Source organism: Falco naumanni, chromosome 6 (genome assembly GCF_017639655.2).
Source record: "Falco naumanni isolate bFalNau1 chromosome 6, bFalNau1.pat, whole genome shotgun sequence".
NCBI lineage: Eukaryota > Metazoa > Chordata > Aves > Falconiformes > Falconidae > Falco > Falco naumanni.
The window spans coordinates 5744987-5758404 of NC_054059.1; the positions used below are offsets into that span (position 1 = coordinate 5744987).

Below are 13418 nucleotides of genomic sequence, written 5' to 3' on the forward strand. Positions count from 1 at the left end.
ACAATTCTTAAAAGCACTTTTATGTTCACATGTATCTCAATTGCAATTTATTTGTATGCGCACAGCATTTTATAAAGGATCTTAAATTGGATTAAATAGCAAAAAAGACATTCTTTCAATAGACAGAGAAAAAATAGTGTTGCCTTGAAAAGTTCTGCGACTGATTTGTTGACTTCCTTCCTTTAAGTCCTCAGTCCCACTTGGAAGTTTTCCTCCTCACATGCCTGGACCCCTCACTGTCAATTGCTTCATAGAGGTCCTTTTTATTCTCTACAGTTGCATGCAAATAACCAAGGTAGGCCACGCAGAGGGTAATTGCTATGAGTCCAAATGCCATCACAGGCTTGTTCTGACAAGAAAAAAAAACACACATATTTTTAGTCAAAACATTTTTCTTTCAACACAAACTTTACTTTTTCCTATCTTAGCTTAGAAAGTGAACAGTAAATTACTGTGAGATCTGCACATTGCCTTCTTCCAGACTGATCCAAATTACTTTGAAAAGCCACAAGAGGGGAGACTTGATTTCCTGATGGCAAAAGGAATTCCCTTGGAAAGAGAAGACCCTTTCTGGAGACAGAACATCACATTGCCCAGTGCTCTTGTCTTCTGCTGGTCACAAATGCTGCTTGAGCATGAATGAACAGGCCAAAACCAATTACCGACGGTAACTACTACAAACTTCTAACAGAATTCTTCTGGATATTCTGCTAGGGCAATGCATTCTGCTTCTGCCAAGCAACCTTGATTATATTACTAAAACAGATTATGTATTACTATCAAAAAATCTACTTTTATTATATGCACAAAATTTCATCCACTCTTGCTGGGTTCTGCAAGTGTAAATAAAAGCTGAGTATCATTGACTTAATTATAAAAGCAAGAAGAAGAAACCCCCAAAATATTGAAAAGCTACCAAAAATCCCCTCCTTTCACATAAAAACCCTTGCATTTTGTTCTCTTTCAAATATTAAATTTAATTTATAATATATTTCTATATATTTATAGTAATATATTAGAAATTTAATTATCAAAAATTTAAAAAAAGGACTCCTATTACTTAACCTGTCAAATTACATGGGTAATATGCCTGTAAACAGTCTTTCTGAAAGCAACCTGGCTAGGCAGAAGAGAATCAGACAATATAAAAGTGAAATAAAAGCCAGAATAAACCATGTAATGTTCTGAGCTCTTAACAAACAGTGGGGAAAAAAAAAGTAAAAATATTTTTAGTTACGACTGGTTTGTATAACGAGAGATGGTTACATAATGCACACAGAATTGCAACGATTATTTTAAAGCAACTATGTCACTCCAAGCATATTTTGTTTCTCTCAGAATGAGCCTCTTACAGGTTTAATGAAAAGCTCTGGGTTCACTGCTCGGAACAGCATAGTTGTTTGAACACTCCTCAGTCCCGGTTTCCTCTCTTTGGGTGTTTCATTTTCATTTGGAGGTTTGGTAGAAGACATTTTAATTGATGTTGAATACTTCCTAAGAACAGAATGAAAAATATATGTCATTTTTCTAAAAACCTGAAAGAACTACATTCAGTGGGTACAAGTTTTCACTCAGCTTGTCTTCTTATAGCCTGAGTTTTAGTTTGTGTATATATTGATTGCCTTTTGTTACCTAATATTCCCAGTTTAAGCACAGCAATTTTCAATCTTGTCAGTTTTGTGCATGCTAAAACTAACTTTTGGAGATGCAACAGATAGCTGAGATATCACTTACAAATAATCTCATGGACCGGACACGGCAAATCTAAGTCTCCTGATAACGGGCTTGGGCTTTTTCACTTGCCTTTGTCTAGCGCTTTAGCTACCTGTGGACTGAGCAGCAGTCTTCAGACTACTGGTGAAAAACACAATGCCAGGGAACATTACTTCATTTTTCTAAACCTCACATGTGACAGGCCAGGCCAGCCCACACCCAACTGTAGTGCTGCTGCTCTACCCACCTACCCCGACACCCTGGGATTCAGGTCTCACTTTTACACTCACTGCAAGACACAGAGGTGCACAGCACAGACCCGCGGTTAACCCCGGTTATGAGGAGCTGAGGAGACGCGGTGCTAAGGACCCCCTGTCCCGCCGGCTCCCGGGCTCCCAAACCCGGCCCAGCACTCGCCACGGGCCTCCCCCGGGCAAGGCCCCGGGCACAGCAGGGAGGCCAGGGCAGCTGAAGGCGACCCCACGGGAACAAGGCGCTTCCAGGCACAGGGTGGCACATCACCGGCCTATACCCGAGGCCCCAGCAGCTTCCCCGCACCGGCCACCGAGCAGCAACACACCGCCGGGGCGGCGAGGGCAAGGGCAGAAACCTCCCCCGGGGCGGCCGGCCAGCTCCCGACGCCGCTACTGGCTTTAAGCCGGGGACGAGGTGGGGAGTTTCCCAGAGGAAATGCCCAGCGGGGACGCCCGGGACATAACGAGCAAGTCCAGGCCGCCGCCACACCGGGCTGCAGCGGCGCCTCAGGAGGCGGCGGGTACCGCGAACGGCCGCGCGCGCCCGCGCCCCCCGCCCCGCGCCGCCACTCACCCCGCGCCGGCACCGGGCCCCCCGCGGGGGGCGGGACAGGCCGGGCCTGCGCTGTGCGCCCCCTCCTGGGCGGAGGCCGGCGGCGCGGGCGGGAGGGGCTGGCGGCGCGGGGCGGGAAGGGCGGGAGAGCGCCCGGGCCCCGTCCCGTCCCCTCCGAACGGCGGGGCACGGTGCCCCCCCCCGGGCCGGGGCGGTGGGGTCACCTCACCTCACCTCAGAGCTCCGCGTACTGAGGGGGCGGTGCGGGGGGCCGGAGCGCCTCACCTCAGAGCCGCCCCGCAGCGCCCGAGCAGGCGCGGCCGGCCCAGCGCCCCGCGGCGCAGGCGGTGGCCCTGTGGCGGGCGGTGGCTGGCGGTGGCCCGCAGGCGCCCCGCGGCTGTGCCACGAGTGGCTCGTCCGGCCAGCGCCGACCTGGGTAAAGGGGCCGGCGGCGCTTGTGGCTCACGTGTGGGAACGTAGAAGGGGGAGCGGGGGGACCCCGGCCTGCCGGCCCCGGGAGCGGTGTGCCGGGCCGGGCCGGGCCGGGCTGCGGCGCGGCCACCTCAGCGGGGAAATACGCTACGATTTCAGCACCCGATTTCTGGTATTTAGATCTGAATTCAAGATCTCAGGCGTCTGGAAACTCCTGGTTACGTAAATGCTGCTTTGCAGCAGCGTTTTGTTTTCTATTATTTGTAAACAGTAAAATTAATGTAATTGCCTGGAGCCCGGAGGAAAGGAAGCCCGTGCGATCGCGCCTGCCTGCTCGAGCCTCCCCGGCTGTCCCTGCTGACCTTGATGCCATCGGGCAGTTTCAGCCACATAGGGTAGAAATTTAACATTTTAGAAAAGCCAATACCTGGAGGGTAGGGAGAGACCCACGCTGGTGCTCCGCTAGGCATCAGGTAGGCAGAGCTGAGACGAGAGCGGTGACGTTAGCGGGGCTTGGCTGCAGCAGGCCGGGGGTCAGCACACGGGTATTTCGGGGTCAGCACACGGGTATTTCAGGCTCAGTAACCCCAGTGCCCTGGCACGCACTTACCTGTGTCCGCAGGGCATACGAGGGGACTTCGGTGGGGTGCCTGGTTATTGCAGCCATGGAGGCAGGGGGGGGGCAGAGATATGCAGACTCTCAGAACCACTTGCTCCGTTTTCTTTTGCAGTAATCAAACTGCATTTTTTTAAAAATGACAGATTAATAGGATATTGCAGGTTAGCTTGTCCCTTCTAAATCCAGATGGAGTATATAAAGAATTGTTGGGTTTTTTTTGCTGTGTGTAAATATCACGAAGTGAGAAAAATAGTAAGGAAATAAATTTTGGTGTCAAGAGAGGATTGAGTGGTATATCTGGGTTTTGTGTCAACATTTCATTCACGACATACCATCTGCTAATCTGGTAGCTATTGTTTTGGCAGCATATGCCACACAGCTGATTTTGTTTGGAAACTATGGAGTAGAAAGTCACGTCTGAGTGAAGGTTGCTGCTCGCATTTGTTTTCATGTTTGTGTAATTGAAAGAAGCTGATAAAAGGTTTTTGCATGAGCCTTGGTTTTTGGGAAGGTAGCTTGGTTTTCTTGAGGGAAGGGGGAGTTTTTACAGTACTGTAGGAGACCTGCATACAGCTCCCAAGTAACTGACACATTGTATATGGGAATGTGAAAGATTTACATCGTTAGACTGAGAAGTGCCCTTGCTTACCAGCCCACGCACCCCTTCCCAAGCAGTTACTGTCATTACCCGACCCCATCCATGCAAGATAAAACTTCTGACCCAAAGTCAGCCAGGGTTGTGACAGTATTTTCCAGGTCGCAATAGGATGGATTTATGCCAGAACACATTTGCCTGATAAGGACGGCAAGGACTGCTGCTAGTTCTCTAGCAGTTCCCATCTTTTTTACAAAGGACAAGTAAGTCCCAGACATCATTAGTGGGGGATGAAATCATACACAGTTAAAAGAACACCATTGGCTGGAAAGAAAATATTCTTCGTATCAAGAGTTGTGGGATAAGGCTTTATGTGTAGAAAGAGAAGCAGAGAAGGACTTAGAAATGGGGTTTGACATGAATGGTGGTACTTGGCATACATTGAGCAGGTGCTAAACAGATTAACTCTGCAGTGAAGAAAAGCCTGGACTCCTTACTGTCTCTAGTTTTGCTTTATGACTATGGGAAAGCATTTTATTTTATCTTTAATGTGAATATTATGTTGCTATCATCTGACCCAACAGGATGTTTAAATGCTCAATCCATCAAGGCTTATAAAGTTGTCTGGCATCTTTTTATAGCAGACACTCTGTAAAGGGTAGAATTGTAAACATCTGTGGTATTTCTGAGTCACCCACCCTCTTACTATATCTCTCCTGAAAAGTAACCATGCAAAAACCCCTTTCGTTTTCCAGACCTGAGGCTGTTACTGAGATTTATTTCTCTTTTAAATAAATTCCCTTGGGATTCTGCGTTTGGTATTGTGTTGTATGCCGTGGCCATTCAGAACTTAATAGCAATTTCTGCTTATTCTTGAGACTCACATCCCCTCATTGTTTGAGCTGCAGGAGAGCCTCTGCAGAGAACAGAGCAAACCTGAAGCTGTGTCCCGCAGACGTCGTTAGCATGCGATAGCCAGCCTAATGCAGTCCGGGGAGCAGCAGTGCGCCTCCACGTCTTTGCTGATTCACCTCACAGCTCCTGCTTATTTCAAGTACTGCACAAGAAGAGAGCTTCACATTGTGTTCAAAATAAAGATAGGATGCCTCAAGCTACTGATAATCTTACCCCTACTTTAGAGACACAGTTACAAAGCTGTTGTGGACAAAAAAAAAAATATAAAATTCTTTTTGCATCAACACTGGGACTTCAGCACTGGTATGACTTGTAGTGAGAGGCGCCACTTCTACCACGTGTTTGTTAGGGTTTTCATATGTGAATGTGTAGTCTGTATTTGCATTCCTGCTTTGCCTGATTTTTACAATACACTGTGAGTTTTATGGTATTTTAATTAGAGTTGACAAATGGGACTTTTTTTTCCCCCTGAACAAAACCGGGGGAGAAAGGAACACAAAACTTATGAATTACAAGTGCTCCCTCCCCCTTACAGCTGACAGTGAGGGGAACTGTTACTGCACTAAGGCATGTGAAACAGTATTGCTGTATTAAGGACATAAATGCAGAAGAAGAAACAAACAGATCTCCAGCTACACAGAGGCGGCATTGAGAGCTTTCTGTGTGCCTGTTGTTCGGCTCATGTCAGTCTCAAGAGCCCTTATTCTGCTTTTCAGATGATATTGCTCATTTGTATAATTCCAATTGAAAGAAAGCAGTTTTCACACAGCAGCATGGAGTGGTTGGGACCCTACCACTGACAAGCCAGAACAGTTTTAAGGCAATATGCATTTTAGAAACAAAAATCTGTTAGAGTGACTCCTCTGTGTTTCATAATATTATGTGTATGTCTTCTATAACACTTGTTAGCCAGATGTGTCTCTGAGAGACAAACAATCACCCGGCCATGCTTTCTGGCAAAGATTAAAGCAATTGTTATTCTTCAAGTAGTGATCAAGCTTATAAATCTTTTTAACTGAATTAAATACAGAAGGGAAAAGGCACTTTGTTGTGTTCTATTTTCATTAATGAGTGGGCAAATTGTTTCCGACTGGGAACAGAATAATATCAAAACCCAAAGCATCCCCTCTGGAAATAAAAAGCTAGTTTCTACTAAAAAGGAAGAGCAGAAAAACATGTGCAGCACTGAATTTGCTCACTGCAACAATGGACAGCCAGATACCTTAGAATGGGGTTTAAAGAAAAACTGCAGCTAATCTAAGACTGCACCTCCAAAAAGGAGGGTGAAAAGGGAGACCTGCTTTCAGTTGTGGTTGCTGTGGCCTTCCTTGCATAGGAAGAATGCTTAGAAAGAAGAAACTCAGAACTGCTCAGCCTTGGAGTGCATGAACTTATTCCATTACTTAGTTATTAAAAATAAAGTTATGGGCTTTCTGGTGGGGAGTGTCTTAGGTCCCAAGTCCAATGTGGGAATTGATTAGCATGTACAGTAACCAAAATACATTTTAGTAACAAAAAACAGGCTTCAGTAAATTGAGGAAATCACTGTAATTTAAAATTTTAATAGAAAGACCTGTCTGGACATATGCCTGTTAGGCATAATGTGTGCCTAAAGAATATTTTTCTTTAGCAGACAATTTACTTGCTAAAGAGCACCTGAAACACAAATCTGACGTAAAATGTCATAGAGGGAACAGGGTGGGAGTTAAGGCTCTTAGGTCAGTTACGTGATTTCAGAAGGTTACCATAATTCCATACAGTGGTTTCAAGTTTTTCAGGTGGACAAAGTTTATCTGAAAAAAAATGTAGAAGCCATACTATAAAGGGGTGATGAGTCAAGAAGTGTATCACGAAGGCCTTTTTTGCTGTTTTGATATTGCAGTAAAGTTAATATTGAAGAGACAGCGTAAGTTGGATGAGACAAAAGTTAGTAATGAAGCAGCATCTGAAATGGGGAGCTACCCAGATCCTCCAGGTCCTTCCCGTAGGAATGGCATATGAAAGACAGGCTCTTTGCAGGGAGTCTTCTGCACACGTTCATGCATGATTGACTTGGTCAAGTGACTTCTTGGCTTGCAAGAGCACAGGCTGCATGGGTCTCATAGAGGGTCACTGATCATTGTCCGCTGCTTTGGACGCCCCAGCATGCATGCCTTCAGGTTGTGCAGTTGCTAACATGAAAGCACAAAGCGTGCAGCGTTGGAGCTGATACCGATGAATGCTCAAAAGATGCAGATAAAGCCTGCCACTTTAAACAAATGCCATAGTTTCCTCCTATCTTTCTGATAATACAAAACACATCATGGTTCTGGTTTGAACAGTGTGCCAGGAGATGTGATCAGGTTTCACTCGTTTAGTTTATATTACCTAGGAGACGAGCAGTTTCCATTTTCAAGGCTTAGAGCAGTAACTCCCTTTCTCGGAAATGAATCGTTGGTTGTTAATGCCACTAGAAAGCTGGGGTTCAGCTATAACTGTTCACTGAGACTCAGGTAAGTTAGCATTTCTTGTTATAAAACAGTTTTACCGAATGAAAAGTTGTTTTTCTAATGTCAAACAGGCTTGATAAGAGTCTCGTGAAAGTGTCCCATCAGCCAGCATAAATCACAGATATAATCCTATTTTCATTGTGTTATTACAGTACTTTATAACTACTAAAGAGCTACAAACTGTAATGTGGCCATTGACAATCACTTGTTCGAGTGGAAATCTTTTGACTTAGTCAATTCAGTTTTTTTACAAGTTGATGAAAATGTTACAACAGTAGCCTGAATGGAGCAGTAATACTTAATGTTGAAGATCATTTGATGTAGAGGGATTTTTTGTTGACATTGGAAGAGTATGGGAGAGGTGGCTTATCTATTTGGTGTGAAGGTGATGAGAAATGCAGTAGTAGTTGTGTAGACGAAATACAGACATCATGACTTCAAAAAAAAATTAAGTCATTTTGGCTTTAATTTTTTTTAATTACATAGTTTACCAAAGTAACAAAGAAAACAGTGAACTGTGTCTGCCCTCTCTCAAAACCCATTCATTGCTGCAGAGGAGAGACCGCAGCAATTAGCAGCTGGCAAAGCATCACACTCAGCAGCTGCTGGGTTATTAAGTGGTGTTTGTGGTTTCCCTAAGTACAAAACAAGATGGGATTTTGCCATCACTGGCTATAAAAAAGAACGCCAAGCCTGCTTAAGGTTACAAAGCCTACTGAAGATGTAGTTTAGAAGTGATATTTTCAGAGAAGCGAATGTTTGGCAGCTAAGATCCTGAAGCCCAGAAAGGAAGGAGATTTGTCCCCAGCTACTGTGAAAGCTTATGTGAAAGTCAGGTGTAAAGGCCAAAGCAACCAGCTCTGGTCTAGTGCTAAATGACCAAGTAAGCTCTCTTGCATCTAGTCTTTTCCTTCCTGTAGTTCGTTGGTAAATAAATACCTAGGCTAATTTTTATGACTTCTCTGTTTTCTCTTGTTGACTCTTTCACAAGTGCCTGGAAATCGCCTTACACTGGCACTCCCGCTGTTGGACAAGAAACAAAGGCACTGCAAGGTTAGTGACTCGTAGCAATAGTTTTTCAGCTCCTCTCACAGATGTGCAACGGTTTGGATAGCTGGTGCACACGCAGCTTGGTTGGGTGACTTAGAATGGAGTTACACTGCACCTTGGTGTAGCCAGGAGGTTTCCTGCTCCCCCTTCTTCTGTAGCAGAGCACTGGAAGAGATGCACTGTGCTGGGGTGGGGTGGGGAGGCTAGTGGAGCTTCCATCAGTTTAAGAGCAGACTGAACTGTCAGAACAGTACAAGCACAACCAAGCCTTCTTGGGGCCAGAAAATGAACCAAATCTGTTCCATGGGTAGTCCATGAAACAAGCGCAAAGACTCAGTGACCATAAAATGGTTCCTTGTATCAGGAACCAAAGAAAATAAGGGGAAAATGCAGTTACTGAATGAACATCTGAAGTTAAATTTTGTTCCTTGTTTGGTTGTTTATGGAACCCACTGTGGCAGTATTATTTTTCTTTTCCTCGTAGCACTGAGATGATCCTTGGTGTTAAAAAAAAAGCAAAAAAGAGCCACAATGATGCTTTAGGTTGTAAAACAAAAACAACGGAGGGTGAACTCTCAGGATTGTTACCAGCTCTGCTTTTTTATGATCCTATATTCTTCTCTGTGATTTTCTACTTTTACTCTCTGCTTTATCATTTTTGCCACAATTTATGGGTCTCTTTCTTCCCGTAAAAAAAAAAAAAAAAAGGCTTAAGTTGTAGGTGCAGCAAAATACTCCCATTAGCAATCTTTGTATCAGAATAAGAAAGTGTTTTTCCGTTTCTCAGCATGTGAGGATTATTCAGTTTGCTTGTACAGAATTCATACTATTCCCAAGCTCATGTCCTTTCTGTTATTTCTCACCGTTCCATCTCCATTTCCTATAATACTGCGCCTTCTTCCTGTAATTTGCCTGCTGCCCAAGCTCCAAGCTGCCTAAGCTCCAAGCTGCCTGCCCTCTTTGTGCCCCTAACACTCTGAATGCTTTCCCCACTTCCTCTCTACTTAGTTTGATCTTGCATTTTCTTACTTTTTCCCCCATTTTCTTCTACACAAAGATACCTTTTCTGCTCTTAAAGTAATTAAATTAGCAAAGCTGATTGAAATCTAGGTGAACTCATTCTCTGAGTGCTATGCTTTTCAATGGATGCGTTGCTCAATACACATTAGCCAGCCTTCTGTAGACCTCATTGAATGCCAGAAATGATTATTTGATGAATATATTCAACAACAACAGCATTATTCAAACACTTTGCCCAATAAATTACATTCAGCACAATCAGAAGTTAATGGTGTATTCAGGTTGCTGTTTGCTCATGAGAGCATGTGTGCAGCCGTAAGGAGGGATATCAAGTCACTGATAACATCTGAGGGAAACGGGCTGTGGAGGCTTTTCTGGTCATTTGTGTCTCTAGTGAGCAGGACAAACCGTGTGGGTGTTGGGGTGTGTGTGTGTTTAAATCTAGGGAATAAATGATACATGCGAGGAGGAAGAGAGATTACCTGCCCCATTGCCTGGCTGGTAGCAGAAGCAGCCCAGGCACTTGTTTTCACGCTCATCCCCAGTACTTCAGCTAGAAAGGAGTACAACAAATCGACGTATCTCTAATCTTCAGCTTCTGCCCCAGTTGTGGCGTGTGTGCGTGTATGTGTGTGGAGCAGGTGGTTGAAGTAAATTGCAAGTCTTTTTGTGGTCTTTATGTCCACAGTGCCAAATAGATCCCCTTTTAACCCTTTTGTTGCTTTTTTAAAAACCTTTGAGTAATTTCATTGTTAGCCCCAACATTGGATATTACCTTGATGCAAATTAATGTCATCTACATTTTCCCCGATCTACTCAATTTCTTTAGCCAGCTTCCTTTCTTGACTCCCTTTGATTCATTTGAACCTCCTTGGAACGCTAAGGGTGAAATTTCTCTTTGGCTACAAGGATTTGGATCACATTTTTTCATCTCTGGTCTTTATATTAGTGAGAATATAATTTTGCTGAAGTGTCATGCATCTGTTTCCACCTGTACTGCCACTTGCAGAAGTGTTGAAAACCTCATACACTGTCATCTTTTTCCTGCTGCTCAATTGTGTGCTTACTTGAAGATTTCCCTTTTTTTGTTGTCTGAATCCTCACCTTGCTCTGAATTTCATACAGCCCATGTAATGTCTTTGTCATCTCTAGCCTCAGCTAACTTAACCTCTCATCAGTCTGTGCCTGCGAAGTCAATTTTATTTTGTTCACCTGTTGAGTAACTCTTTATCTTTGAAGTCCATTTTATTTTTCCCATTCCATATGTTCTTTGCAATGCTTCAGTGAATTAATTGTATTTTCAAAGGATACAAAAGCGTCAGTTAACATCCACAATCTTCTATAGGAACAGTGGTGCATAAAGCAAACATAAGCTTTTAAAGGCACATTTGCAGCTCCTTTGAACAGAGGAGCTGTGCTGGTTACAACCCCAACAATACCATGAAACAGGGTTATCCTATACAACCGCTGCTCGACATCAAGTGAGGGCTGCAAGTGGAAAAATATAACCAAAGCTCTGCAGGCTTCTGGCTGCAGAAGCACCACTGGCTACAAGACCTCCCCAGCAGTCCTTCAAGAAATGTCAGTTTCTCATCCACAGAGCACATAGACCAGGAACCACCTTTAGTTCTATGAAGTCCCTGCTGCCGCACTGCCAGACATCTAGGTGGCAGAACGTGTTGCTGTCTTTCAAAAAGCTTTGCAGAAATTTAATCCTTCCGATCTTCTGGCTGGCTAGAATTTGCCCATTGCTCAGGATCTGCTGGACATTTTCATCAAATCCTTGATCTGCACTTCTTTGGGCAGGACTTTCTTTTCCCCTTCACATCCTCCTCCTCAACATGGGATTGGCAAAATAAAGTTGTTCTTTTCTAATCCCTTTTGTTGCTCAGGTAAAGAAGCAGTGGTTCAGCTTTGGGAAAAAGAGACCTCAAGGTAAATGTCTCAGTCTGTGTTTAGGTATCTGCATGGCCTGATTTCCACCAGTGTTGGTTCCCACTGATTTTTGTGCCTTGCTGGTGACCCAGCGTAGTTTTCATTTCCGTCCTGACTTGTTCAGCTGGAGGCTCAGAACTGGTGTAACCCCAGTCATAGATTGACAGCTGACATTATGGGTTTTATATTAGAAAGGGAAGGAGCAGCTCTTACGACCATTAGCAAAAGGCCACTCACAGCTGTACTAATTTTCCATGGGATAACAAAATTCAGTCTTCCCTTTATCTTAAAATCCTAGGAAAGGCCTTTTGAGGTTTTCCTTCAGATCTCCTCTAGAGGACAGCTCATCCACAAGATGTGTTCATAGGTGTTAATATTCATGCTCGCTCACGTGAGCGTTTTGTTTCCTTGCCTGTGCTTTATCACATAGCAGTATCTTCATGCTTTGCCATTCACCTCCTTTGAGACTGATGCATTGACTGCATTACTTATCTAGAAAGCATTAAAGCCCTAGTGCTGATGTCTTGAAGAGCTTGATTTAAACTTCTTATTGAGCTCTAATTGCAGACACGGAGGACAGAAATAGCTCTTTAATGATAAAGTCACCACCCTGCCAAACATATTTAAAAGCATACAAGCATATGTCTGATAGGATATAAACCAACTGATACTCGCCTGTTATTCTTTTTTATTTGCAGCATAAAGGAGTAGCTTGGTAACTGTTCTGCGTGAGAACACCTTTTTTTCAACATCCCTCCCAGTATAAATCAGCAACATACTAATTTCTGCAGCAGTCCCTCAGCTCCTCAAGTAAGTCACCAGCTCTAACGGTAGCCATGTAGCAACACCCAAATAGGCCACAGGCAGAGGTAATGATGGGCTGCGGAATCAAGGGACAGCAAAAGAAGAACTTTCCATCTGTGTTAAGCTTTGTGATGCTGTAGCCCGATTACTTCTTGTACTTGCTCATACATCAGTACTAACTGCAGCTACAGCATTGGCAGCAGGATTTGCACGTGCCACTGCTGCCCCAGAGAGGTACATTTTTCTCTCCTGCTAGGCAGAGCTTGCAGGAGCAGTAGATAGGATGAGGACATTAAAAGATATTATTATATTTTATTCAACATATATATTAATATATATAATAAGTTACAATTATATATATAATATAATAGTAGTATATTATAGATAATATTAAAAGATAGAAAACACAGATCTGGAAAATTTTCAGATTTCCCGTCTCATGTCTCCCAGCCATTCTGTGTCCTGGGAATACAGCTACTTTTTGCTCTCACAAAACAAAGGAGCTTGGTATCCTTTAAGATCTGCACAGACTTCAAAGGTGGGGTGAGGTGGGAAGGTGACCGTATGCTTTTGGTGGTTATCTCAGGTCTTCTTTTGACTTTGAGTGTGGCTGCCAATGGCTCCTTAGGCAGCTCTTCTTTTCTAGAAGTGTTCTAGGACACTGTTAAGACTTGTGCAGAAAAAAACTATTAAAAAATCCCATTTTTGAAGTAAAGTTCAACACATTTCTTAAATAATGAGAAATATGACAAATAAAATCTAATGAAGTAGGACAGGATTTAAAACATTGCACAAGTTTACCGAGAAGTTAGATCTCAGATAAAAAGCAAACAATTTGCATTTTGTTAGTCAACTTATTATGGGACACGTGGCTCCTATACAAAAATTTGAACTTGAAATCTGATTTAACTGTGCTTAGTATTTGCATAACTGACAGGGCTGAGTTAAGTGTACCTCAGTGATAGGCTGCTAGCCTGAACTTGCCAGAGAAAGTTCTACCTGATGCTTGGGAGACCCTTGGCAATAACAGGCACATTTA

The 13418-nt window shown here is 43.7% G+C and overlaps 1 protein-coding gene across 2 annotated transcripts; it reads right to left on the reverse strand.

Moving 5' to 3' along the window:
* Positions 1–30: 30 nt before the first annotated feature.
* SMIM8 (small integral membrane protein 8) lies at positions 31–2656 on the reverse strand. 2 transcript variants are annotated; one of them, XM_040599242.1, is made up of 3 exons: positions 2542–2656; positions 1353–1494; positions 31–349 (listed from the first exon to the last, which is right to left on the reverse strand). In XM_040599242.1, exons 2-3 carry the CDS (start codon positions 1470–1472, stop codon positions 191–193), a joined length of 279 nt encoding a protein of 92 aa, XP_040455176.1. In that variant the 5' UTR covers positions 1473–1494; positions 2542–2656; the 3' UTR covers positions 31–190. The 2 variants fall into 2 exon arrangements, with proteins under 2 accessions (XP_040455176.1, XP_040455177.1); XM_040599243.1 differs by lacking the exon at positions 2542–2656 and adding an exon at positions 2004–2448.
* Between the last annotated feature and the right edge of the window lie 10762 nt (positions 2657–13418).

Bases quoted from the DNA above. Each gene is read 5' to 3' on its own strand.
- SMIM8 (XM_040599242.1), bottom strand. From the start codon at position 1,472: ATGTCTTCTACCAAACCTCCAAATGAAAATGAAACACCCAAAGAGAGG. The intron at 350-1,352 runs GTAAGAGGCTCA...TTTTCTTGTCAG, and splicing joins CAGAGCTTTTCATTAAACCT to AACAAGCCTGTGATGGCATT.